Source organism: Anolis sagrei, chromosome 4 (genome assembly GCF_037176765.1).
Source record: "Anolis sagrei isolate rAnoSag1 chromosome 4, rAnoSag1.mat, whole genome shotgun sequence".
NCBI lineage: Eukaryota > Metazoa > Chordata > Lepidosauria > Squamata > Dactyloidae > Anolis > Anolis sagrei.
The window spans coordinates 242725641-242753528 of NC_090024.1; the positions used below are offsets into that span (position 1 = coordinate 242725641).

The following is a 27888-nucleotide window of genomic DNA, read 5'->3' on the forward strand; positions in this document are numbered from 1 at the left end:
GGTGATGAGACGTAACTTAATGAAGGGCTTTAGAGCCAAGTCTCTTTCTCACGTCTATCTGATAGAAAGTTTGATGGTAGAATGGAAAAGGAAAAGCTCTGCCCTCCTCCAGGAAGAGGTGGAGCCAAGCAATTGAGCTGAGGAAGCAATATAACTGACAGCTATAAATAACCAATCAATCCAACTATACATTTACAAACTAGGCAAGTTTGGGCATGTTATACAGTTTAAACCTTTGCACTTTAAAGTTCTACACACAGGTGGCGCCACTCGCGCCGTCACACCCCCGCCTATGGAACACACTCCCAAATTAGGTAAGATATGCTCCTTCCCTCCTGGCTTTTAGGAAAAATTTAAAATCATGGTTCTGGGACAGTAGATGTATGTAGCATTTTAGAGGGACATTGACTGGAACGGTGATTTGACTGACGAGTATGTTTTATTGTTTTAATGCTTGTTGATGTATTGTTTTAATTATGATTTATGTTTAATTGTGGTTTTACTATTGTAATTGTTTGTATTGGCATCGTATCGGTGCCCAATGTAAGGCATTAAATTTTGCCATTATTTAGACCCCCAGGGGTGAGAAAGGCGGTATATAAATACTGTAAATAATAATAATAATAATAATAATAATAATAATAATAATAATAATAATGTTATTTTTATCGGTGATGCTTCCCAGAAGCCCCAAATGGCTATAAATATGTTTAATTGACAACTCAGCAGTATCAGAAGCTGATGCCGCCAAGACAGATGCTTTTCCTAGGCTTGGGATTGAGAGAGTGTAACCTGCCCAGTGTCACCCAATGGGTTTCCATGGCAGAGTGGGGATTGGAACCACATGCTGGCTTCAAACTACAAGAAAGGAGATTCCATCTGAACATGAGGAACTTCCTGAATGTGAGAGCCATTCAGCAGTGGAACTCTCTGCCCCAGAGTGTGGTGGAGGCTCCTTCTTTGGAGGCTTTTAAACAGAGGCTGGATGGCCATCTGTCAGAGGTGATTTGAATGCAACATTCCTGCTTCTTGGCAGAATGGGGTTGGACTGGATGGCCCATGAGGTCTCTTCCAACTCTTTGATTCTATGATTCTATGATTTATGATTGGCAGCCAGAATCCTGTAGCAGAGTTGTGTCTGTTTTGTGTTTAGTTTACTTTTGGATTTCAATGAGGTAGGTGTCTACTCATGGGACTCCAATGTTGTAAGTCTGCTTACCACTTCATTGGAGGTGGATATGTTCATAGAGATTCACATTTGCCAAACAGAGCTGACATCATTTTAGCTTTGCAATAAAGTTATAGTGAACTGGAATTTCCAAGAGATTATGGATTTCCCAATAGCAATGATCTAGCAGTCTATAACTTCTCTGTTGTCAGAAAAACCTCCTCTAATTTGCTCTCCCCTTCCCAGGAGTTTGTGTCCCCCATCAAGAGGCTGGTTTTCCCAAAAGCAGCCCGAAAGCAGGCCCTTCGGACGAGTATCTGCCGGCGTCCTTTGCACTCGGTGCCTCTCTACCCTCCGGACTTCCTCATCGATCCCCAGATCCTCCTGCATGACTATGTGGAAAAGGAAGTGAAGGTAAGGAGGGAGGGCAGAAGGGATTTGGGGTTCATCTACACTACAGGATGAATGCGGTTTGACCCCACTTTAACAACCATAGCTTCCATGCTATGTGTTGGGGCTCAGCAGCAACATGCTGGGGATGCTGGGATTCTGCCTCGGAGGATGAGGGGAATGATGGATTTTTCACTGAGTCTGGGTGTGATCAGGCTGAATCACAAATAGAAATGCAGGTTGTAGATCAGAGAGAAGGGCCAACAGCTGCAGAAGAGACAGATGTTCGGGATTCTGTTTCTCTTGAAAATCGGCCTTCACAGCCTTCAGAGGATGGGGAGTTGCCCAATGATATGAGATTAGGACTGCTCAGAGAGAGCAAAGGAAAGGTTAATTAGAGGGTCAGAAAGACTTTGTAAGGAACCGTCCTTGAAACCGAAGGGCAGAAAGGATGACTTCATGTCTTCAGAAGCTCTCCGAAGCTCTAGGTGCTCTTACTGCCTACTACAGGGAAAACCAGCCGATCCCTAACCCATCTAAAACACAGACATGTGCCTTTCATCTCAAGAACAGAGAAGCATCCTGAGCTCTGAAGATTATTACCTGGGAAGGAACCCCATTGGAGCACTGCAGCGCACCCAAATACCTGGGAGTCACTCTGGACCATGCTCTTACCTACAAGAAGCACTGCCTGAACATCAGGCAAAAAGTGGGTGCTAGAAACAATATCATACGAAAGCTGATTGGCACAGCCTGGGGATCACAACCAGACACAGTGAAGACATCTGCCCTTGTGCTGTGCTACTCTGCTGCTAAGTATGCATGCCCAGTGTGGAATACATCTCACCACACTAAAACAGTGGATGTGGCTCTTAATGAGACGTGCCGCATTATCACGGGGTGTCTGCGCCCTACACCACTGGAGAAATTACACTGCTTAGCCGGTATTGCACCACCTGACATCCGCCGGGAAGTAGCAGCCAATAGTGAAAGGACCAAGGCAGAGACATCTCCAGCTCATTCCCTGTTTGGGTATCAGCCAGCATGTCAATGACTTAAATCTAGAAATAGTTTTCTAAGATCTACAGAGACACTCGCTGGAACACCTCAGCAAGCGAGAGTCCAAAAGTGGCAGGCTCAAACCCAGAACCTCAACCAATGGCTGATACCAAATGAGAGACTCCCTCCTGGGCACACAGAAGACTGAGCGACTTCGAAGGCGCTGAACAGACTGCGCTCTGGCACCACAAGATGCAGAGCCAACCTTCAGAAATGGGGCTATAAAGTGGAATCCTCGACATGCGAGTGTGGAGAGGAGCAAACCACCGACCACCTGCTGCAATGCAACCTGAGCCCTGCTACATGCACAATGGAGAACCTTCTCGCGGCAACACCGGAAGCACTCCAAGCGGCCAGATACTGATCAAAGGACATTTAACCAACTACCAAACTCACAAGTTTTGTATTTGTGTTTGTTTGCTTTGTTCTGTTAGAAATGTAATATAATGGACTGGTTGCTCTGACACGACAAATAAAATGTCTTCTTGGTCAGGTTTGAGTTTTAATTAAGAGATGTTTTCCTGGGCTCTTCAGAGTAGACAACATTGTCTTAAAATCAAGCTCATGTTTAACTCTCAAGTTGCGTATGTTCCTGAAATAGTTTTGTCTTGGATAAGTTCCTGTTTTCTGCTTATGGATTAATGTCTATGTTCCTGATTCATGCTTATGGGTTTATGGATTTATGCCTATGCTCTTGACTTCATGGATTACTTTTACTTTGCTACCTTCGACTATTGATCTTTGTATTTTGGGTTATTGCTATTTCATAGCACCCTTTCTACTGTTTTTTGGGAATTTCCATTCCACCCTGTACATACTTTTGTAAATGAATGTACTTAGTAGGCCTGGGCAAATGGTTCTAAAGTACTTAAAAAACTAAAGTTTTGGTGGTGAAAATTTCAGAACTCTAACAAATCTTTCAAAATTTAATTATTATTTCATTATTGGTGATTTTTATGACAGAACCAATTAGGAACTGCCATTTATAATGAAATTTTGTGATTTTGTTTTAGCATTGCCAAAGGGGGTTGGGATATACCATCGCTATTAAAGTTTTTAATGCCAAGACAGCTACCCAGTTGCTGTATGCACCCAGCATCTGGATGTATAGCTCAGGAACAAAAATCATGTTACACAGAGTTATGCACACTTACTGGGTACATTGGGAAGGGTTTGGGAAAGAGGACTTAGTCTGGTTCCATACTATTGAACCATGGGAGTAAAAGTGGGGTTAAACTGTGCTAATTCTATGGTGCAGATGTACATTATGCCTTGTCTAGGAGTTTTCTAGGCCCTCCAGATGATGCCGTGGTGTGTTTCCTCCTGAAATTGAGCCATAGCCTTTAAAGTGGTATCAAACTGCATCAATTCTACAGTGTGATAGATGCACTAATATGCCCATCTAACCAGATTTTTGGAAATTGCCACACGACACTCTTCAATCAATCAGACCTCACAACCTCTGAGGATGCCTGCCATAGATGTGGGTGAAACGTCAGGAGAGAATGCTTCTGGAATATGGCCAGACAGCCCAGAAAACTCACAGCAACCCAATCAGTTTTTAGATCATTTTCTTCTCCTCCTTTCCAGTTTTTAGGCCACTTGACCTGGGTCAACACCTCCTTGAATCCCTCCAGCCGAGATGAACTGTTGCAGCTCCTGGACACCGCAAGGGTAACCATTTACAGTAATGCAGTTATAATGAATGTGTTGGACTGGGGTTGATAAATCATGAATTAGATCGAATGGGGATATAAATAGACTTCAAATAATTTTTGGATTCTGGAGAACAGGGTTTGAGTCCCTACGCAGCTATAAAACCCAATAGTTGACCAATATAGTTACACCTCTAGGATAAAAAGTTATATCTCAGATGGTAATGATATATAAATAAAAATGTAATGTTCGTTTGTGGGATTAACAGAACTCAAAAACCACTGGACAAATTCACACCAAATTTGGACACAAGACACCTAACAACCCAATGTCTGTCCTTCACTAAAAAAAAATCATTTTGTCATTTGGGAGTTGTAGTTTCTGGGATTTATAGTTCACCTACACCAAATCCTTCCAGTATTTTCAGTTCGTCATGGGAGAACTGTGTGCCAAGTTTGATTCAATTCCATCGTTGGTGGGGTTCAGAATGGTCTTTGATTGTAGGTGAACTATAAATCCCAGCACCTACAACTCCCAAATGACAAAATCAATTTTTGAGTGAAGGACATACATTGGGTTGTTAGGTGTCTTGTGTCAAATATTGGTTTCAATTCGTCCAGTGGTTTTTGAGTTCTGTTAATCCCACAAATGAACATTACATTTTTATTTATATAGAAGTTTGAGGGACTGTGACCTGGCCCTCTGTTCAAAAAGTTTGGGGACCCCTGGTCTAGAGGCATTCTGTTTGTTTCCTCTCATGGTTTCCTCCTTTCTGTTGAAATTGTCCACATGCTCGTGTATTTCAGTGGCTTCTCTGTGTAGTCTGACATGGTGGTTTTGAAAGTGGTCCAGCATGTGGACAATTTCAACTCATCAAAAAAAGCTTCCCTTGACTCCACGGTGCTGAATAACTACAGGCCGATCTCCAACCTCCCCTTTTTGGGTAAGGTGCTGGAGAGGGTAGTCGCCTCCCAGCTCCAGGGTTTCCTGGACGACACCAACTACCTAGATCAGTCACAGTCTGGTTTCAGGCCTGGTCATGGCACCGAGACAGCCTTGGTCGCCTTGGTGGATGACCTCCGCAGAGAGCTGGACAGGGGGAGTGTGACCCTGCTGGTTCTCTTGGACATCTCAGCGGCTTTCGATACCATCGACCATGGTATCCTTCTGGGTCGTCTCTCCGGGATGGGCCTTGGGGGCACGGTTCTGTCGTGGCTCCAGTCCTTCCTGGGGGGACGAACTCAGATGGTGAAGCTGGGAGACGCCTGCTCTGACCCCTGGCCTTTGTCCTGTGGGGTCCCGCAAGGCTCTATTCTGTCTCCCATGCTTTTTAACATCTACATGAAACCGCTGGGAGAGGTCATCCGGAGTTTTGGAGTTGGGTGCCATCTCTACGCAGATGACGCGCAACTCTACTACTCCTTTCCACCTAACTCCAAGGAGGCCTCTCAGGTGCTAGGTGAGTGCCTGGCCGCTGTGTCGATCTGGATGAGGAGGAACAAGCTGAAGATCAATCCCGATAAGACAGAGGTCCTCATGGTCGATCGTAAGCCGGATCGGGGTATAGGGTGGTCACCTGTGTTGGACGGGGTTACACTCCCCCTGAAGCCTCAGGTCCGCAGTTTGGGTGTCCTCTTGGATTCTTCACTTACACTTGAGGCTCAGGTGTCGGCGGTATCCGGGAGGGCTTTCGCGCAACTGAGACTCGTGCGCCAACTGCGACCATACCTCGTGAAGGCTGACCTGGCCGGGGTGGTCCACGCCTTGGTCACCTCTAGAATGGATTACTGCAATGCGCTCTATGTGGGGCTACCCTTGAAGACGGCTCGGAAACTGCAACTGGTTCAGCGTGCAGCAGCCAGGATGCTAACTGGAGCTCATTATCAAGAGAGGTCTACCCCTCTGTTTAAGGAGCTCCACTGGCTGCCATTCATCTTCCGAGCCCAATTCAAGGTGCAGGTGCTCACCTATAAAGCCCTAAACAGTTTGGGACCACCCTACCTGCGTGACCGTATCTCCATCTACGAACCCACACGCTCGCTTCGATCATCTGGGGAGGCCCTGCTCGTGATCCCACCCACGTCGCAAGCGTGCTTGGTGGGGACACGGGACAGGGCCTTCTCCGTGGCGGCCCCCCGACTCTGGAACGCCCTTCCAAAAGATCTCCAACAGGCCCCAACACTAGCAGTTTTCAGAAGGAATCTGAAAACTTGGCTGTTCCGTTGTGCCTTCTCGGATTAGGAATCTCCATCCCAAGCCCTAATAGCACTTTAGCACAATTAACATTGCTGCACACCGTACTTTAATTCCTACGCCCCTCCTATCATGTCAGCACTTTTAACCTTGTACCCCTCTCGCCGGCCGAAACCAGTTTTTAATATGTCTTGATGTATTGTTATTGCTGTCTTGCTAATTTTTGATTTTGATTTGCTTTGATTGATTTGCTTTGTTATTATTATTTGTTATGTTCTGTATTGTATTGTGTTTTATGGCTTCGGCCTGTGTAAGCCGCATCGAGTCCTTCGGGAGATGCTCGCGGGGTACAAATAAAGTTAATAATAATAATAATAATAAAGGAGGAAACCATGAAAATGAACAAAATCTGGCTACCAGTATTAAAAAAAACTCTAAATTTACAACAGCACAACAACAGAGAGGAAACAAACAAGGACATCTAATCATCTCTCAGCAAAAGATTGCTCCAGGCACTGCTAGGCCATCAAATGTTAATCAAGATGGTCAGTTGAAACATTCACACCTAGCTCCAGCAGACAAGAGTCCTTTGTCCCACCCCTGGTCATTCCACAGATATATAAACCCTTTTCCCTAGTTCCAACAGACCTCACTATCTCCGAGGATGCTTGCCATAGATGCAGGCAAAACGTCAGGAGAGAATGCCTCTAGACCATGGCCATATAGCCTGAAAAAACCTACAACAACCCAGTGATTCCGGCCATGAAAGCCTTCGACAATTTCCCATTTCTTTGGGGCAAATAGATTAATCATTGCTCAAGATGTCTATTGAGCTGGTGGGTTGAGCAGGGCACAGATACAGATGGCAACTATTAATCAGAGGTATAATGGTAGTATTATCAACTACTATTTCTCCTCTTTGTAAGCCAGTGAGCAAAGATATGTCTTCAGCCTTTTTTTGAAAGCGGGAAGGGAGGGGGCCATCTTTAACTCCTTAGGAAGGGAGTTCCAGAAGTGGGGGGCAGTCATGGAGAAGGTCCTTTCTCTCGTTCCCACCAGCCATGCTTGGGACGAGGGTGGAACTGAGAGGAGGACCTCCTCCGATGACCGCAGTGTCTGAGTTGGTCTGTAGAGAGAGATGCGGTTTGTCAGATGTGGTTAATTACTTTTTGTAATTAAAAATACACTGCTAATTTTCAATATTTCTGACATAAACCTGTTCCAAAGAGGGGAGAAAAGGAGCAACCAATGATTCTCTGTGCAGAAGTGGTGGCCCTTTGGAGCGCCTTCCTATCTGCCACTGTGCAGTTACCAAACTACACACCAATGCAGCAGGATAGGACACTCTTTGTAGCGCAGCAGAGGAAAATCACCAGCAGTTTTTCATTCAGTTGTTGGTTCCTTAGAAGCTACAGGGACCTCTTTCCTTTAAAAGTACTCTTCCTTGGCTCTGTCTTTCCGGCAGCAACTGAAGGAGCTTCCCCTGAAGACCACTCCGGAGCAGGACAGCATCCTGAGCCTTTCGGCCCGCTGCCTCCTCCTGACCTGGAGGGACAACGAGGAGCTCATCCTGCGCATCCCGACTCATGAGATTGCGGCCGCCTCTTACCTGCGGGACGATGCGCTGCACCTTCTGGTCCTCAAAACTGGTGGGTTTGCCTCTTTGAAGGAAGTGTCAAAGGTGCTGACTCCCCTCAAACTGTTTTGGCTGTAGTCTGTGGAGTCCTAGGAGGCCTGTCTACCTTGGTGAGAGCAGAGGAAGGTAAAGACCTTGCAAAACTGGAACTCCCAGGATTCCACAGCATTGAAGTATTAGTTTTGCATTAGTTTTGCAACATAGATCAGGCATGAGCAAATTTTCAAACTTGGGGGCTGTATTCAAGCACTCCCTGCTAGGAGGATTGGGTGCCCAGTGATAATATGAAGGGAAGGATGGAAGGAGAAAGAGGGAAAGAGAGAAGGAAGGAAAGACAAAAGGGAAGGAAGGAAGGAAGGAAGGAAGGGAGGGAGGGAGGGAAGGAGGAAGGGAAAAGAGAAGGAAGGAAGGGATGGAGGGAGGGAAGGATGAATGGAAGGAAGGAAAGGCTAAAGGAAAGGGAGAAGGAAGGAAAGACAAATGGGAAGGAAGGAAGGGAAGGAGGAAGAGAAGGAGGAAGGGAAGGAAAAGACTAAAGGAAAGAGAAGGAAGGAAAGACAAAAGGGAAGGAAGGGAAGGAGGAAGGGAAAAGAGAAGGAATGAAGGAAGGGATGGATGGAGGGAGGGAAGGATCAAAGGAAGGAAGGAAAGGCTAAAGGGAGAAGGAAGGAAAGACAAAAGGGAAGGAAGGAAGGGAAGGAGGAAGGGAAAAGAGAAGGAAGGAAGGAAAGGAAGGGATGGAGGGAAGGATTAATGGAAGGAAGGAAAGACAAAGGGAAAGAAAGGAACAAAGGGTGGAAGGGGGGATGGAAGAATAAAGAGGGATAAAGGGAGGGAGGAAAGAGAAGGAAGGAAAGACAAGAGGGAAGGAAGGAAAGAAAGAAAGATGAAAGGGCGGAAGGGAAGGAAGGAGGGAGCGGGAAAGAGGGATGGAAGGAAAGAAGGACTAAAGGGTGGAAAGGAAGGAGGAAGAGGAAAAGAGAAGGAGTGAAGGAAAGTAAGACAAAAGGGAAGGAGGGAGGGAGGAAAGAAAAAGTGAAGGAAGTAAGATAAGGATGGATGGAAGGATGGAAGGAAAGGCTAAAGGAAAGAGAGAAGGAAGAAAAGACAATAGGGAAGGGAGGGAGGGGGAGGAGGTAAAGAGGAAGGAAAGAGAGAAGGAAGGAAAGACAAAATGGAAGGAAGGAGGAAAGGATGAAAGGGTGGAAGGGAAGGGGAAAGAGGGAGGGAAGGAGGAAGGGAAGAGAGAAGGAAAGAAGGAAGGGTAAGATAATAAGAGGAGGGCCTGAGAAAAGAGCCCAAGGGGCTGCATCTGGCCCCCGGGCCTGGGTTTGCCCATACCTAGTATAGATGCACCCTAAATAATTTGGGCACATTTTGCACAAATTGTCTCTAATGGTAGGGGTACAATATAGGTGTGTGGAGGGGCAAAACAAGAGCATTGCACCCACAGAATAATAATTTTGCACCCCCAAATAAATTTGGGGACGGACAGGAAATTAAATGGGGTGGCATTTTTATTGGAGGGAGCAATGCCCAAGGAAGAGAGCCTCAACACCCTGCTAGCTGTTTTCTTGTATGATCTATCAAGGTATATATTTTTATCTTTCTTTTTATTTTTAAATGAACAGAACAGCCCTCTCCCTTTGCAGGATTTGCAAGTTGCTCTACTACAACAGCCTGGCTTGCCTTTTAAAAATTCACATCAGTCTTTTATTTCCACCAACATTGCTAGCAAACATTCCTTTATTGTGCAAATCCGCGCTCCTTCGAGCCGCTTGTTGAAAGCAGATGAGGGAGAATCGAGTCAGCCAAGTCTTGATCAAACACCGAGAGACTGCATTTGTAAGAATGTGTGCACTGTCACACATCAAAAGGATATTGGGCATCAACGTGGGGAGACTTCCAGTTGTAGCTTTGTCGGTCTAGTTACTGTGTGAAGGGGATCTGCTCCTTCTCTTGATCTAGATATTTTGGACTTCAACTCCCATCATTCCTAACAGCCTCAGGCCCCTTCCTTTCCCCCCTCAGTCGCATTATTATTATTATTATTATTATTATTATTATTATTATTATTAGACAATTAGCAATACACAAAAATCAAAGCAGTGGTTAATACACATTTGCAGTTGTTGAACTGAGCACACCTGTTAAAAAATTAGCAAGTTTCATAGAATCATAGAATCAAAGAGTTGGAAGAGACCTCATGGGCCATCCAGTCCAACCCCATTCTGCCAAGAAGCAGGAATATTGCATTCAAATCACCCCTGACAGATGGCCATCCAGCCTCTGTTTAAAAGCTTCCAAAGAAGGAGCCTCCACCACACTCCAGGGCAGAGAGTTCCACTGCTGAACGGCTCTCACAGTCAGGAAGTTCTTCCTCATGTTCAGATGGAATCTCCTCTCTTGTTGTTTGAAGCCATTGTTCCATTGCGTCCTAGTCTCCAGGGCAGCAGAAAACAAGCTTGCTCCCTCCTCCCTGTGACTTACTCTCACATATTTATACATGGCTATCATGTCTCCTCTCAGCCTTCTCTTCTTCAGGCTAAACATGCCCAGCTCCTTAAGCCGCTCCTCATAGGGCTTGTCCTCCAGACCCTTGATCATTTTAGTCGCCCTACTCTGGACACATTCCAGCTTGTCAATCTCTCTCTTGAATTGTGGTGCCCAGAATTGGACACAATATTCCAGGTGTGGTCTAACCAAAGCGGAATAGAGCATGGGGAGCATGACTTCCCTAGATCTAGACACTATGCTCCTATTGATGCAGGTCAAAATCCCATTGGCTTTTTTTGCCGCCACATCACATTGCTGGCTCATTGTTGTTCCCCACGAGGACTCCAAGATCTTTTTCACACATACTGCTCTCGAGTTTGTTAAATATTTATTATTTGTTTATTTACTGCATTTCTATGCCGTCTTTCTCAACCCGGAGGCGACTCAAGGCCGCGTACACTGACACAATTCAATGCCACAATGATCATAAAACAAAATTAAAAACATTAAACGCATCTTATAAAACAACAACAACAACAACAACAACACTTTATATTCTGCCCTTCTCACACCAAAGGGGACTCGGGGCAGATCACACTACAAATACACGGCAAACATTCAATGCCGCTTTGTATAGACAATACACAGACAGACAGAACAGAAGGAGGTGGTTTGTTTTGACTCAGTGTGTAGCTGTTTTGGTGCCGTGGAAGGTTGGGCTCGAGTCCAGCCACAGGGGGTGCTGTCGCTCCATCCTCTATGATGAAGATCCATCAGGACTTTCTCCTTCCTTTTGGTCGCCTAACATTTTCTGATCTTCTTTCTTTATGGTGTCATAAAACACCTCCCCCGCTTTTATAGGTACTCAATTTCTCCAATTACAGCTAAAGCTGTTTTCGAACTGCTTAGGTAAATAGTGAGCAGGGCTGATGGTTGGTTGTTCATGCCGACCAGGGGCTTCGAACTTGTAACCTTTCGGTTGATAGATCTTATAGTTACTGGTGATTTACCAGCTGTGCTAAACCTCTGGCCCATGTAAAAAGCATTAAAAACATAAAATGACATTGTCAAGCCATTCCGTTTTCATCTGTGCTATTTGCATTTGTTATTTATTTTATTTATCGTGTCATCAGCAACCAGACATTTGTACTACATTTTTAACAAAAGCAAACAAACAAACAAACAGACAAAACACAGAATTTGCAAGCTTGGTAGCTGATTAAATGTCCTTTGACCAGTAGCCGGCCACTTGGAGTGCCTCTGGTGTTGCTGCAAGAAGGTCCTCCATTGTGCATGTGGCAGGGCTCAGGTTGCATTGCAGCAGGTGGTCAGTGGTTTGCTCTTCTCCACACTCGCATGTCGTGGATTCCACTTTGTAGCCCCATTTCTTAAGGTTGGCTCTGCATCTCTTGGTGCCAGAGCGCAGTCCGTTCAGCGCCTTCCAAAAAGGCTTCTGTGTGCCCAGGGGGGAGTCTCTCATTTGGTATCAGCCATTGATTGAGGTTCTGGGTTTGAGCCTGCCACTTTTGGACTCTCACTTGCTGGGGTGTTCCAGCGAGTGTCTCTGTAGATCTTAGGAAACTGTTTCTTGATTTAAGTCGTTGACATGCTGGCTGATACCCAAACAGGGGATGAGCTGGAGATGTCTCTGCCTTGGTCCTTTCACTATTGGCTGCTACTTCCCAGCGGATGTCAGGTGGTGCAATACCGGCTAAGCAGTGTAATTTCTCCAGTGGTGTAGGGCGCAGACACCCCGTGATAATGCGGCATGTCTCATTAAGAGCCACATCCACTGTTTTAGTGTGGTGAGATGTGTTCCACACTGGGCATGCATACTCAGCAGCAGCGTAGCATAGCGCAAGGGCAGATGTCTTCACTGTGTCTGGTTGTGATCCCCAGGTTGTGCCAGTCAGCTTTCGTATGATATTGTTTCTAGCACCTACTGGGTGCTTTGCATTTGTTGAGCAAATGCAAATAGCACAGATTTCAGTTATTCCAACCTATGTCTCTTCAGTTTCAGGGTTTTGAAAATAGAGATCCGTGTTAGATTCGATGGTGCGTTAGACTCGAGTCAATTCGGGTAATTCTCTGTTTCTTCTCCAGGCTTGGGGGTGGACCCTGTCCCTTCCGGGAGCAACTCAGACATCTACCCAGCCAGCAAGCAGGAGAAGAAGTTCCTGGAGAAGCGCCCCATGGAGCCCCGTCCGCTGGGAGGCACCATGGAGCGCCGGCACACCATCTGCAGCCTGGACTGGAAGATGGCCCGCAGTGGGCCGGAGGGCCGGGCCGGAGGAGGGGGCAGCCTGGAGAGGAAGCAGGGCACCGGCAGCTGGGAGACGAGGCAGAGGGCCACCGGAGGAGGAGGAGGAGGAGGTCGCCCTTTCGGCAGCTGGGAGCGTCGCCAGACCTACAGCGGGAGCTGGGAGCGCCGGCCAGGGGTCAAAGGCGGGGGCAGCTGGGAGCGGCAGGCCTACAGTGGGAGCTGGGAGAGAGGCAAGACCTGCGGCAGCTGGGAGCGCAGGAACACGGGCGGAAACCCCCTTGACCCCAAGGAGCCCAGCCCTGAAGCCTACTGCAACCTGGTCATCCTGGCCGTGGCCAACCGAGTACGCATCCATTCCTCTATCTATCTCCCCACTTTCCTTCCAACCAATTTACTTGTATTACCGTATATCAGTGTTTCTCAACCTGGGGGTCGGGACCCCTGTGGGGGTCGTAAGGGGATGTCAGAGGGGTCACCAAAGACTATCAGAAAACACAGTGTTTTCTGTTGGTCATGGGGGTTCTGTGTTGTTTGGTCTAATTCTATCGTTGGTGGGGATCAGAATGCTATTTCATTGTGGGTGAACTATAAATCCCAATAACTACAACTCCCAAATGGCAAGGTCTATTTTCCTCAAACTCCTCCAGTGTTCACATTTGGGAATATGGAGCCCCCGGTGGCGCAGTGGGTTAAAGCACTGTGCCGACAGGACCGAAGACCGACAGGTCGCAGGTTCGAATCCGGGGAGAGGCGGATGAGCTCCCTCTATTAGCTCCAGCTCCTCATGCGGGGACATGAGAGAAGCCTCCCACAAGGATGATAAAACATCAAAAATCATCCAGGCATCCCCTGGGCAACGTCCTTGTAGACAGCCAATTCTCTCACAACAGGAGCGGTTGCTCCTGACACGACAAAAAAAAAATTGGGAATATTGAGTATCAGAGGCGGCCCTAGGTAATTTTCAATGGTAAGCAAACAGTATTTTGGCGCCTCCCCCCAACCAATCATTGATATATATTTTCTGTTCATTGTGGGAGTTCTGTGTGCCATATTTGGTTCAGTTCCATCATTGGTGGAGTTCAGAATGCTCTTTGATTGTAGGTGAACTATACATCCCAGTAACTACAACTTGCATATGTCAAGGTCTATTTTCCCCCAAGAGCGCCTCAAGAACGCCCCTGGGCAAAATCTACTATACTGCAAATGCTTACTTTGCGTAATGGGTTGACCTGCCCCTGCTGAGTATTCGTGCCAAGTTTGATCCAGATCCATCATTGTTTGAGTCCACAGTGTTCTCTGGATGTAGGTGAACTACAACTCCAAAACTCAAGGTCAATGCCCACCAATCCCTTCCAGTATTTTCTGTTGGTCATGGGAATTCTGTGTGCCAAATTTGATTCAATTCCATCACTGGTGGAGTGCAGAAGCCTCTTTTATTTTAGGTGGACTATAAATCCCAGCAACTCCAACACTCCCAAATGACAAAATCAATCCCCCCAACCCCACCAGTAATCAAATTTGGGTGTATTGGGCATTTGTGCATCCTGCATGTCAGATATTTACATGACCATTCATAACCATAGCAAAATTACAGTTATGAAGTAGCAACGAAAATAATGTTATGGTTGGGGGTCACCACAACATGAGGAACTGTACTAAGGGGTCGCGACATTAGTAAGGTTGAGAACCACTGCCGTATATAGTCGAGTATAAGCCGACCCGGAAAAAAAAGCAAAGTGTGCTGTCACACGCTGGGCCTGAAATAATGTCTGTTTACTGGACTTGCCTTCTGTATGCCCAACGGGACGCCGGGGTGCCTCAGCTGAAGGGCCCCTTAGATTTCCCAACACAAAGTTCTATTGAGGCGCAAAGTAAGTTCAACAAAGTTCTTTATTTGGGCTTAAATCTTCAAACAAATGAATTAAACACTTTATAACCTTGGAAAACAGGTAGCTTCCTCAATCTGCTATCAAGGGCAGGCAACTGGTGGTAAACTGTTCCTTTCTTCCTTAGGGAAATCTTCTGACCCCTCCCTGGGCAATCTTTCTTTACCTTGCTGGCGTGAGGCCCCTACTCCCAGCTCCAAGCTACTTTATGGATAGCCCAAGTGGTCCCTTACCAGACAATGGATGCTGTAGATCTGCCAAGCCGAAAGGTGTCCTTTAGTAGTACTCCATGAAGGCTGTAGGAACTGTCCTGTTACCCCAGCAAAGGCTGGCTGTATTCCCCTAACAAAAACTGTGGGACTATCCCTTTACTCCCCTCGGCAGAGCTGTGAGAAGTGAAGCCTTTGTGCAGGTGGGAAAGAGAATCCCACACGTCCTGCTGTAAGGCTTCAAACAGTGAGACTGAACAAAGGTCCTCCTTTGCCTCCAAAACACTGGGAAAGGGGGCGGGTCTAAAGACTCTAACGATGATAGCCAGGTTGCTGGCCCTATGACTGCAACCTGGGGAAGCTACCCGATTGCAAAATGCGTGGCTAGATAAATTCATACAAACTATCAGTGCAAGAAAAAGAAATTCAAATCTCCTGGCACTGCCGTGCCAGCACACCAAGGCACCTTAATTTACCACAAAAAACTGGGGAAATGGATTGACTCGAGTATAAGCCGAGGGTGGGAAATGCAGCAGCTACTGGTAAATTCCAAAATAAAAATAGACACCAATACAATGACGTTAATGGAGGCATCAGTAGGTTAAATGTTTTGGAATATTTACATAAAACTGTAATTTAAGGTAAGACTGCCCAACTCTGATTAAACCATTATTTAACCTTCTTCAGTGTAAATGTGCTTACGTATCCTTCCAATAATAATAGAGTAAAACTATAAAGGTAATAATAATAATAATAACAATTATAAGAATAATAGAAAAGTCATAATAACAGTAATAATAGAGTAAAATAATAAAGGTAATAACAACAACGATAATAAAGTAATAAATGTAATAATAACTTTACTTACTTAGGCGATCCCTTGTAGTCCCCTGGGCAACGTCCTTGCAGACAGTCAATTCTCTCACACCAGAAGCGACTTGCAGTTTCTTAAGTTGCTCCTGACACGACCAAAAAAAATTCCACTTTTTTTAAAATATGGAAGTCCTTAAATTGAAGTATATAGGTATCCTTCTGCATAGTTTATTTATACCACTGGAAATGGAGTAGAAATCAATCCAAGGTTTCCCCTGGCTTCTGAATTTTCAGCAGGCATGGCCACCCATTTTCACTCTGAAGCTGGTTCCATAAGGATTAGAAACTCTGATTGCTCTTAAAAGTAAGCTTTACTCTCCATTTTCAAACAAGCAATTCCTTGCTTTTCCTGTCCATTCATGGTAGCCTTAAAAATATTAAGATGGTTCCAACCCTGAATATGCTTGGATAACTTTGGAATACAGAACTGATTACTGTTTCTTCCCCGGGATGTAGGACACAGCTGAGGAATCCTGCGCTCTTATCTGCCAAGTTTTCCAAATAATTTACGGCGACCAAACCATTGAGTGTGTGGACCGGGCCGGCTACCATTACGCATCCACACCCAAGCGTCCTTGGCTATCCAGCCGGAGTGAGTATTTGTGAATGGAGGGGCTTTCCTTAAACTGGGTCATCTGGCCCATTTATGTCTCCTGTGAGCAGCAGTAGAAGAACTGCCATGGCCAGATCTGGCCATGGTAGTCCATGCCTTAGTCACATCCCACTTGGACTACTGCAACGCTCTCTACGTGGGACTGCCTTTGAAGATAGTTCAGAAACTTGAAATACTCACCCAGGTGGATTATTGGGCAGGTGAGGAAGTGGGCAAAGGAGGACTGGAGGTGAGCAAATCCACGTCTCTGCCTCTAATGCCATCCCAAGAACTCACCCCTCTCGCCTTGTTTGCTCCCAGGTGAAAGCTGTCGGACTGACGGGACGTACGGATATGACGCCGACTTTAGCTGTTGCAGCTCTTTGTAAGTCTTGCTCCTCTCAATGGAAAGAGCTGGAGAATCCGTGGGTGATGGGTGGATTGATTTCCATGTTCTGAAGGTATCCTGACAAACATTAGCCCAAAGAACGGCAGGGTCTTTCCAGTGCAGGGGTTCCCAATCTTTTTCTGACCAAGGACCACTCTCCACCATTAGTACCCAAAGGGCTACGAATCAGTTTTTTGTCAACTTTAGATTTAGTTTGGTTATTTGGGGTGCTGATTTAGAAAATTGCATTGGATAAACCACATCAACTCTAGTTTCTGATACAGAACATATGCCATCCAGAGGTAATAATCTGCTCGCCTGCAGAAAACCATATTTAATAAGCCTCGGCACTATTATTTATTAATTATTTATTTCCTATATTTATACCCCATCCTTCTCCCCCCAAAGGGGGACTCAGGGCGGCCTAACAAAAGCATCCTACGATGCTAGCATCATAAAAACAACCACAGTACAATCAAAGTATTAAAAATCAAAACAACGATTAAAACAATTAATTAAGACACATCCATTAAAATCGAATTCCAAAAAGCAGTCTGGGTCAATTCATTGCCATAAGTTGTGTGATCTTCTTCCACTTGCTGCTCACTGGTTCCATCACCAAGTCTTGATTTTCCTTCTAAAAGACAAGAGGGAGGTGGCCAATCTGATATTTCTAGGGAGGACGTTCCATAGGCGGGGGGCCACTGCTGAGAAGGCCCTGTCTCCCGTCTCCATCAACTGTGTTTGTGATAGTGGTGGGATCGAGAGCAGGGCCTCTCCTGAAGATCTTAAACTTTGTGATGGTTCATGGCAGGAGATCCGTTCGGAAAGGTAGTCTGGGCCAGAACCGTTGAGGGCTTTAAAGGTTAAAACACTATAAGAGGGTTTCACGAGACCTGTTGCTCCCGTTGCTACAGTGTAGTAACAGTGTGGGCGCAGACCATATTTTAGTTCTTGCGGACCACTGGTGGTCTGCGAACAGCAGGTTGGGAACAACTGTTCCAGAACAATGCAAATTGGGGGATAATCAGTGCACAGGAGTGTGTACATGCTTTCAAGTTACCAATTGACTGGGCTTTTCTTAGGCAGGGAATCGACAAGGTGCTTTGTCAGTTTCTTCCTCTGAAATACAACCAATGGCACATGGGATTCATTGAGAGTTCTTCCAAGTCTGGTGATGGCTTTTCTTTTTGGACTGCCACACCCACAATCCCCCAACCATTACAGCAACAGTCAAAAAGGTGCTCCAGAAGACAGAATAATAATAGTACTCCAGAATAATAATAATAATAATAATAATACTCCAGAAACAGGAGCAGAATTCAAAATGATCTTGACAGATTAGAGAGATGGGCAAAAACTAACAAAATGAAGTTCAACAGGGACAAATGCAAGATACTCCACTTTGGCAGGAAAAACGAAATGCAAAGATACAGAATGGGGGACGATGATGCCTGGCTCGAGAGCAGTACGTGTGAAAAAGATCTTGGAGTCCTCGTGGACAACAAGTTAAAAATGAGCTAACAATGTGATGTGGCAGCAAAAAAAAGCCAATGGGATTTTGGCCTGCATCAAGAGGAGCATAGTGTCTAGATCTAGGGAAGTCATGCTGCCCATGCTCTATTCTGCCTTGGTTAGACCACACCTGGAATATTGTGTCCAATTCTGGGAACCACAATTCAAGAGAGATATTGACAAGCTGGAATGTGTCCAGAGGAGGGCAACTAAAATGATCAAGGGTCTGGAGAACAAGCCCTATGAGGAGTGGCTTAAAGAGCTGGGCATGTTTAGCCTGAAGAAGAGAAGGCTGAGAGGAGACATGATGAGGGGCATCTATAAATATGTGAGAGGAAGTCATAGGGAGGAGGGAGCAAGCTTGTTTTCTGCTGCCCTGGAAATGAGGACGCGGAACAATGGCTTCAAACAGCTCTTTAAGATGTTCCTCATAGGGCTTGTTCTCCAGACACTTTATCATTTTAGTTGCCCTCCTCTGGACACATTCCAGCAGTGGCTTATTTGTTCCTTCTCTCTCGTAGCGATGGCTCCCACGAAACCTTTGAGGCCTACGGTGGTGGCAGTGGTGGCTCCTCGCCCTCCTTCCACCGGTCCCACCACAGCCTGGCCACCGCATGCAGTGGGAGTGACCAGAGCAGTGCTGGCCTGGAGCAACTGCAGGACTACATGGTCACGGTGAGTTATGGTGTCAAAGGGTGGAGAGGGAGGCTTTCTTGGCTCCATTGACACTGCCATATAATGCAGTTTGAAACCACATTATACCGGATGTTAAGAATTGTTGGAGTTGAAGTCCAAAACACCTGGAGGGCCCAAGTTAGCCCATGCCTGGTGTAGACTCAAATGACTATTAAAAACAAATGGTTAAAACTATTAGAAACCTATTAACAGTACACAACCTTTTAAATCGATGAACACTTCATAAAACACTACCCAACACTCACTGACTTGGGCAGGAGCCCCTGGTGGCACAGTGAGTTAAACCCCTGTGCCAGCAGGACTGAAGACCGACAGGTCGCAGGTTCAAATGCGGGGAGAGGCAGATGAGCTCCCTCTATCAGCTCCAGCTCCTCATGCGGGGACATGAGAGAAGCCTCCCACAAGGATGATAAAACATCAAAAATCATCCAGGCATCCCCTGGGCAACGTCCTTGCAGACGGCCAATTCTCTCACACCAGGAGTGACTTGCAATCACTCCTGACACGACAAAAAGAAAACTGACTTGGGCTGGGAGAAGGAAGGAAAGAAGGAATATTATATATATATATATATATATATATATATATATATATATATATATATGATGTATGTATGTTTGTTTGTTTGTTTGTGAGAGAAACATAACTCAGAAACCACTGGATGAATTTACACCAAATTTGGACACAATACACCTAACAGTTCAACAAGTGTTTATCATTCCTGAAAACATACACACACACAAAACCAGCATAACGGACTTCAAAACCCCAGAAATACACCATATATACATATACACATACACACGCATACATATATTTATTTATTTATTTATTTATTTATTTATTAATGCACTTGTATACCGCTAATATCTCAGCCTAAATCGGCGACTCATTGCGGTTTACAACATTTAAAAAACAATATTCAGTTAAAAGCATAAAACACATATACAGTACAAATTATTGGGCCACCAATAACAATCCTATGCATCTCATAACTGGAATCGTAATCCAAAATTCATCGTCCGTGTATAACCAATCCTTAGTCATCACAATTCGTTACAACGGATTAACCGAATGCTTGTTTAAACATCCATGTCTTCAATCTTTTCCGAAACACCATCAGCGAAGGGGCTGATCGTACCTCTATGGGTACATATACACATAAACAATGTGTGTGTGTGTGTATATATATATATATATATATATATATATATATATACACACATATATATACATATACACACATATACACATATACATATACACAAGCACACACAAATATAAACACACATACATATACATACATATATACACACAAATATACACATATATGCATACACACATATATACATATACACATGCACACAAATATACATATACACATACATACATATATATACACAAATATGCATATAGACAAGCACACACAATGCACATATACACATATAAACACACAAATATATACACACACATATACACACATATGCACACACATATATACACCCATATGTGTGTGTGTGTGTGTGTATAACACAAACACACATATTTATTTATTTATTTACTTATTTATTTACTTTATTTATATACCACTTTTCTCAGCCCTCAGGCGAGGGCTGTACACCTGTACACAAATATAAACACATATATACACACACAAAACACATACATACAGACTGGGCCACAGGAACATGTGGCAGGGGACATCTAGTGATAAACAATAAGAACAGAATGTTTGTAACATACTATAAAAATAAGAAATAGAAAGAGGGGGAATTAAGAAGTAATAATAATTAACTAGGGAAAGAATAGTGAAGAAGGGGAGTGAGGAAGAAAGAGGAAGAAGGATAAAGGAGAGAAGGAAGCAAGATAGGAAAAGAAAGAATAAGTACGAGAGATCCAGCATGGCATTGTGAAGGTTACACTCTCTCAGTCCCAGAAAACCTTACGATAGGTTTGACACCTCATGATGCCAAAAGTTGGAAGCAACTTGAAGACACACAACAACAACAAAAACAACAACAACAACACAAAAGCCATGAGACTCACCAATTGTGGGTTGGCTTGCAAGGAAAGGGAAATGGGGGAAGATAAGGAAACAGAGGAAAAGCCAAAGGACTTTTTGGATACTCTGGAAACTTTGCTGGGCGATGACTGTCCACCGGTGTCTTCTTTCCCCACAGCTGAGGAACAAGCTGACCCCGCAGGAGATCCAACAGTTTGCACTCTTGCTCCGGGAATACCGGATGGGGCTGGCGGTTGAGAGTTACTGTGCGGGCCTGCTCCGACTCTATGGGGAAAAGCGGAAGTTTCTGCTCTTGGGTAAGCAGGACACTGTTTGCACAATGCCTTAATTCCTAGCCTGTGTTCCCAATTAAGCCAAGAAACGAATAGATATGATTACAATAGTTTATTCTGCAGAGTAACTAAAGGGTAGACCTGTGCAATTAATCAAGCCAGGAAAGTACCACACAGAGAAAGGAAAGGGCAGCAGCTTTTATACATACGGTAAGTTTTTGGCAAGCTATTTAACTTCAGCAGACTGAAAGCCAAAACCAAGGTTACAACAACATCTGTTATAGAACTCCAATATGCTGATGACAACGTCGTCTGTGCGTATTCAGAAGAAGACCTACAAGCCACTCTAAACACCTTCACAGAAGCATTCGAGAAGCTCGGCCTGTCATTGAACATCGAGAAAACCAAAGTGCTCTTCCAGCAGTCACCAGATAATCCCTCTCCAATGCCAGAAATACAGCTTAATGGTGTAACATTAGAAAAGGTTGAGCATTTCCGCTCCCTTGGCAGCCACCTCTCCACCAAAGTTAACATTGACACTGAAATACAACACCGCCTGAGCTCTGTGAGTGCACCATTTTTCCGAATGAAGCAGAGAGTGTTTGAGGATCGAGACATCCGTAGAGAGACCAAGGTGCTTGTTTATAAAGCTATTGTCCTCCCAACCCTGCTTTACGTCTGCAAGAAATGGACTGTCTACAGAAATCACATGCAACTCCTGGAACGATTCCATCAGCACTGCCTCTGAAAAATCCTGCAAATCTCTTGGGAAGAGAAGCGGACAAATGTCAGCGTGCTGGAAGAAGCAAAGACCACCAGTATTGAAGCGATGGTCCTCCACCATCAACTCCGCTGGACCGACCACGTTGTCCGGATGCCCAACCACCGTCTCCCAAAGCAGTTGCTCTACTCCGAACTCAAGAACGGAAAACGAATGTTGTTGGACAGGAAAAGAGATGTAAAGATGGGCTCAAAGCCAACCTTAAAAACTGCAGCATTGGCACTGAGAATTGGGAAGCCCTGGCCGTTGAGGTCAGCTGTGACCAGCAGTGGTGTAGAATTTGAAGAGGCACAAATAGAGGGCGAAAGAGAGAAACGTGCCAAGAGGAAGGCATGTCAAGCCAACCGTGACCAGGACTGTTTTCCACCTGGAAGCCAATGTCCTCGCTGTGGGGGAATATGCAGGTCAAGAATAGGGCTCCACAGTCACCTACGGACCCACCGCCAGGACACCGATCTTGGAAGACAATCCTACTCAGACAACGAGGGATTGCCTAAGTAAGTAAGTTTCTGAAACTCACACCATACTCATGTTACTACCTCCTCCTCCTTCCCCCTTCACCTCTTCCTTCCTTCATACAATCTGAGCATGCGCTGCAAAACCTTTTCAGTTCAGTAGACCTTTTGTTCATCTCAAAGATGAAGGCTTACCTGGCTCTCTTTGCTTCTATTCTCAGCCAACTCCTAACTCCCGAATCATACAGTCTTGAGTTTCAGTCAAGTGAAAAAGATCTTGGAGTCCTCGTGGACAATAAGTTAAACATGAGCCAACAATGTGATGTGGCGGCAAAAAAAGCCAATGGGATTTTGGCCTGCATCAAGAGGAGCCTTCTAGGGAAGTAATGCTACCCCTCTATTCTGCCTTGGTTAGACCACACCTGGAATATTGTGTCCAATTCTGGGCACCACAATTCAAGAGATATATTAACAAGCTGGAATGTATCCAGAGGAGGGTGACTAAAACGATCAAGGGTCTGGAGAACAAGCCCTATGAGGAGTGGCTTAAGGAGCTGGGCATGTTTAGCCTGAAGAAGAGAAGGCTGAGAGGAGATATGATAGCCATGTATAAAAATATGTGAGAGGAAGCCACAGGGAGGAGGAGGGAGCAAGCTTGTTTTCTGCTTCCCTGGAGACTAGGACGCAATGGAACAATGGCTTCAAACTACAAGAGAGGAGATTCCATCTGAACATGAGGAAGAACTTCCTGACTGTTAGAGTCGTTCAGCAGTGAAACTCTCTGCCCTGGAGTGTGGTGGAGGCTCCTTCTTTGGAAGCTTTTAAACAGAGGCTGGATGGCCATCTGTCAGGGATGATTTGAATGCAATATTCCTGCTTCTTGGCAGAATGGGGTTGGACTGGATGGCCCATGAGGTCTCTTCCAACTCTAGGATTCTATAATTCTATGATTCTATTATTCCTGTTGTTCTTCCTATATCAGCTATATCATCTGGCCAAATTTCGGCCCTCCAGGTGTTTTGGACTTTTAACTCCCACAATCCCTAACAACCTGCCAACTGTTAGGAATTGTCAAAGTTGAAGTCCAAAACACCTGGAAGGCCAAAGCTTGACCATGCCTGGTGTAGACCTATTTAATGCAGTTCAGCTGCATTGAACTTTATATGAGTCTACATTGAAAAAAAGAGATGAAACCCTGGGATGAATTCTGGCTCTTTCTCTCTCTCCTTAGGAATGCGGCCGTTCATTCCCGACCAGGACATCGGCTACTTTGAGGGCTTCCTGGAGAACATAGGCATCCGTGAAGGGGGCATCATGACCGACAGCTTCGGGCGCATCAAGCGGAGCATGAGCAACACCTCGGCCTCAGCCGTGCGCAGCTACGACAGCTGGTCCATGCACTCTGAGTCGGAAGCCTTCAACCGCATGATCACGGACATCACCCATGACATTGAAGCCCTGGCACATGACGGGGAGGAGGAGGAAGAAGAAGGAGGAGGAATGGACAACGAGGAGGACAATGAGGACAACTACCTGTGAGAAAGAGTCTAAAGAGAGGAGGAAGACGCATAGAGTTGTGGATGTGGTATATCTTGATTTTAGTAAAACTTTTTGACACAGTCCCCAAAGGTGTATGATGATGGAGTCAGTTTGGTAGGTGAAGGAAATGCTGTGGATGGAGTGCCTCTTGATTTCAACCCCATGATATTCTTGCATTAAAAGTGGGTTGGACAATTCTACTCTTAGATAGATAGGAATAATGCCATGTACCTTGATTTCAACAATTTCCCCCATGATATTGTTGCAATAAAATGTGGGCTGGACAAGGATACTACTGTGTTAGGTTGATTGAGCTGTTCAGCATTGGAACTCTCTGCCCCGGAGTGTGGTGGAAGTTTTAAAGCAGAGGCTGGATGGCCATCTGTTGGGGTGCTTTGAATGTGATTTTCCTGCTTGTTGGCAGAATGGGGTTGGACTGGATGGCCCATGAGGTCTCTTCCAACTCTAGGATTCTATGATTCTATGAGTCGAACCTATGAGGATTGGGTTAATTGGCTGAACCCAAAAAGTACTGATCAATGGTTTCTCCTCATCCTGGAGAAGAGTGTCCTCACTACCTCTGAGGATGCTTGCCATAGATGCAGGAGAGACATCAGGAGAGAATGCCTCTAGAACATGGTCATACAGCCCGAAAAAACCTACAACAACCCAGTGATTCCGGCCATGAAAGCCTTCGACAATAAATAAATAAATAAATATTAGGCACTTTACAGAGAAAGAAGGTAGATTCACAGACTATATACTACATTGGTGACATAAAGGGGATATTACATTTTACTCAGCACGTTCTTGTGAAATGCCGATTGTGCTTGAAATTTCTCTCTGAGTGATACGACGATCATCCTGAATCCATTTGTCAACCTTTTGCTTGTGAAACTCGGTGGTTGCTGTCACAGGACGTCCAACTCTTTGCTTGTCACGCAAGTCAGATGTTCCCACCTCAACATCTTTAAAGTTACTCGCCCAACAATGCACAGCACTCATATCAACACAATCACCATAAACAGCTTGCATTCTCTATTGAATCTCCTTTGGGGTGACACTTTCTGCTGTCAAGAATTCAATGACTGCACATTGCTTAAGTTGCATTGACTGACTGTCTGCACAGGGATCCATACTTCACACTTTAACAACACAACCATTCAATGCTAAGGGTTCCCGCCAAAAGGGAACTGTAGAGGAGAGTCTACTGAACAAGCCAGTACCTGCCGTATACCAGTACTGCTATCTGTTGAGGAGTTACGAAGGTGTAGGCATTACTTTTCATTCAAACCTCGTCCATCTTTATGAACTTACCTGTGTTCCAGGTACACCATGGTAACAGGTGGCCCTGCTGATCTCCTAGGTTCAGGAGATTCCTCTGTGAAGGACTGTAGGGTTTCTCATTTATGCTGTGCACCTACACTGTAGTCTTAATGCAGTTTGGCCCCACTTACTGCCATGGTTCAATACGAAGAAATCCTGGGAGTTGTGGTTTTGCCAGGTCTTCGCCTTTTCTGCTAAAGAGGGTTAGTGTTTCACCAAACTTCCTCCCCCAGGATTTCATCACATTGGGCCAAGGCAGTTAAAGCAGTGCAAAACAGTATTAATTCTATGGTGTAGACACACCTTGTACACTTTCAAGCATAGATGGAGCAAGCAAGCAACAACCAACCTTTGCAGAAGCTGCCATGGAACAAGGCTGCCCTCTGTTGGCACATTGGAGAACACGAGCCATGGAAAGAATAAATCAACCATAGCAGAGCACCTGATGAACCAACCTGGACACAGCATTTTATTTGAGAACACAGAAATGCTGTGTTCTCTCACAACCACCATGTCCGACTACACAGAGAAGCCATGGAAATCCACGAGAAGCATGTGGACAATTTCAACAGAAAGGAGGAAACATGAAAATGAACAAAATCTGGCTACCAGTATTAAATAAACTCTAAAATCGCAACAGCACAACAGAGAGGAAACAAACAAGGACATCTAATCACCTCTCAACAAAAGTTTGCTCCAGGCATTGTCAGGTCATTACATGCTAACCAAGGTGATCAGTTGAAACATTCCCACCTAGCTTCAGCAAACAAGAGTCCTTTGTCTCACCCTGGTCATTCCACAGATATATAAACCCTTTTTCCTAGTTCCAACAGACCTCACTACCTCTGAGGATGCTTGCCATAGATGCAGGCGAAACGTCAGGACAGAATGCCTCTAGACCATGGCCATATAGCCCGAAAAAACCTACAACATCCCAGAAAGAATATATATTACCAAGTCTGCAAACTTTGTTTTGTTTGTTTGGTTATTTTTTAATGCAATACAACTGTTTTGGTTTGTTCCTGACATAATAAATAAATTAATTGAGTTCAGAAAGTAACCAAAACATTGCTTTGTGTCACTTTGGCAGGTAGTGATTGCAGTTTAACACCCATTCAACTGCCATGGCTCAGCGCTATGGGAAGCTGTAGTTTTACAAAGGCTTTACCTTTTCTGCCAGAGAGAACGCTGCTGCCTTAGAAAGCTACAACTCTCAGGGTTCCCTAGCATTGAGGTAAACTGGGGTCAAAATGCATTCATTCTCCAGTGTAGAACCAAACAAGGTTTACTTTAATTGTGTTGTCCTCTTAAATAACAAGTACCAATTTTGATGGAGGAAAGGGGGGATAATAAATAATCAAATGCATCTGAGGTCTCTGAAATTTCCTGACTTCGAAGTTAGTTGTTATACTCCAGAAACATTGTTTTTGTGGATGCCACAAGCTAGGTTGAATTGGTTGAAACTCTATGAAATAGTCATTGAAAGGACAAGAGTTCCTTGTCCCACCCTGGTCTTTCCACAGATATATAAACCCTTTTTCCTACTTCCAACAGACCTCACTACCTCTGAGGATGCTTGCCATAGATGCAGGCGAAATGTCAGGAGAGAATGCCTCTAGACCATGGCCATATAGCCTGAAAAAATCTACAACAACCCATTCATTGAAAAACTATAGCAAAATGTTCTATGGTGGGATGTCCTGCAAAACCAAAGTTTTTGAAGTTTAATAAACTTTCCCCATGTTTTATGACAGAACCAATTAGGAAATGACATTTATAACCCAGGAACACAAATCAGGATGGATTGTGTGATCAAATCCACAAAAGTCAAACCACAGATGTGAAAGGGAGGACATATTGGACTAACTGCACAATTAAGACCATTTAAAATATTAGACCAAAGATGAAAAAAGAAATCGAGTTCCATATATAAATCCTTCCCTGGTTGGCAATCTATTGCCAAAAGTTTGCCGGAATAGGAAAGTCCCCATCTGCCACTGGAAAGACCAGAAGAGGTAAACATCGCCTGAATTCAAACTACCAACAGTGCACACATACTCCCTATTTTGCCTTTGCCCTGCTCCTATTCTCCAAACTCAAGTTCATACTTCATTTCACACGTAAACACTTCATTTATCGCATTCACGTGCTGGTTCTGCTTTGCATGGATTCAGCTCAGTGGGAGTTCTGCTTTGCATGCAGAAAGTCCCAGGTTCAATCCCTGACCTCCCCAGGTGTATCCACACTGCAGGATGAATGCGGTTTGGCATCATTTTGACTGCCATGGCTCCATGCTATGGGATCCTGGGAGTTGTAGTTTGCTAAGCAACAGCACTCTTTGGCAGAGAAGGCTAAAGACCTTGGAAAGCGGTAATGATTTTACAATATTGAGCCGAAATGTTGCAACATATTATAGGAGGGATTATATCAAGAGAGTTCATTTCGGGAGGTCAGAAAAGTACGGCTTTTATT

At 44.9% G+C, this 27888-nt stretch overlaps 1 protein-coding gene across 1 annotated transcript in view; it reads left to right on the top strand.

Moving 5' to 3' along the window:
• Window positions 1-24809, top strand: part of CCM2L (CCM2 like scaffold protein) — a 29222-nt gene extending 4413 nt beyond the window's left edge. The window contains exons 2-10 of the mRNA XM_060771832.2: window positions 1415-1582; window positions 4208-4291; window positions 7932-8115; window positions 12702-13204; window positions 16286-16421; window positions 16743-16806; window positions 18846-18999; window positions 21201-21339; window positions 23783-24809. Of these exons, the coding sequence (XP_060627815.2) occupies window positions 1415-1582; window positions 4208-4291; window positions 7932-8115; window positions 12702-13204; window positions 16286-16421; window positions 16743-16806; window positions 18846-18999; window positions 21201-21339; window positions 23783-24090 (1740 nt within the window). The 3' untranslated portion in view covers window positions 24091-24809. The remainder of the gene's footprint in view (window positions 1-1414; window positions 1583-4207; window positions 4292-7931; window positions 8116-12701; window positions 13205-16285; window positions 16422-16742; window positions 16807-18845; window positions 19000-21200; window positions 21340-23782) is intronic.
• Window positions 24810-27888: the final 3079 nt, after the last annotated feature.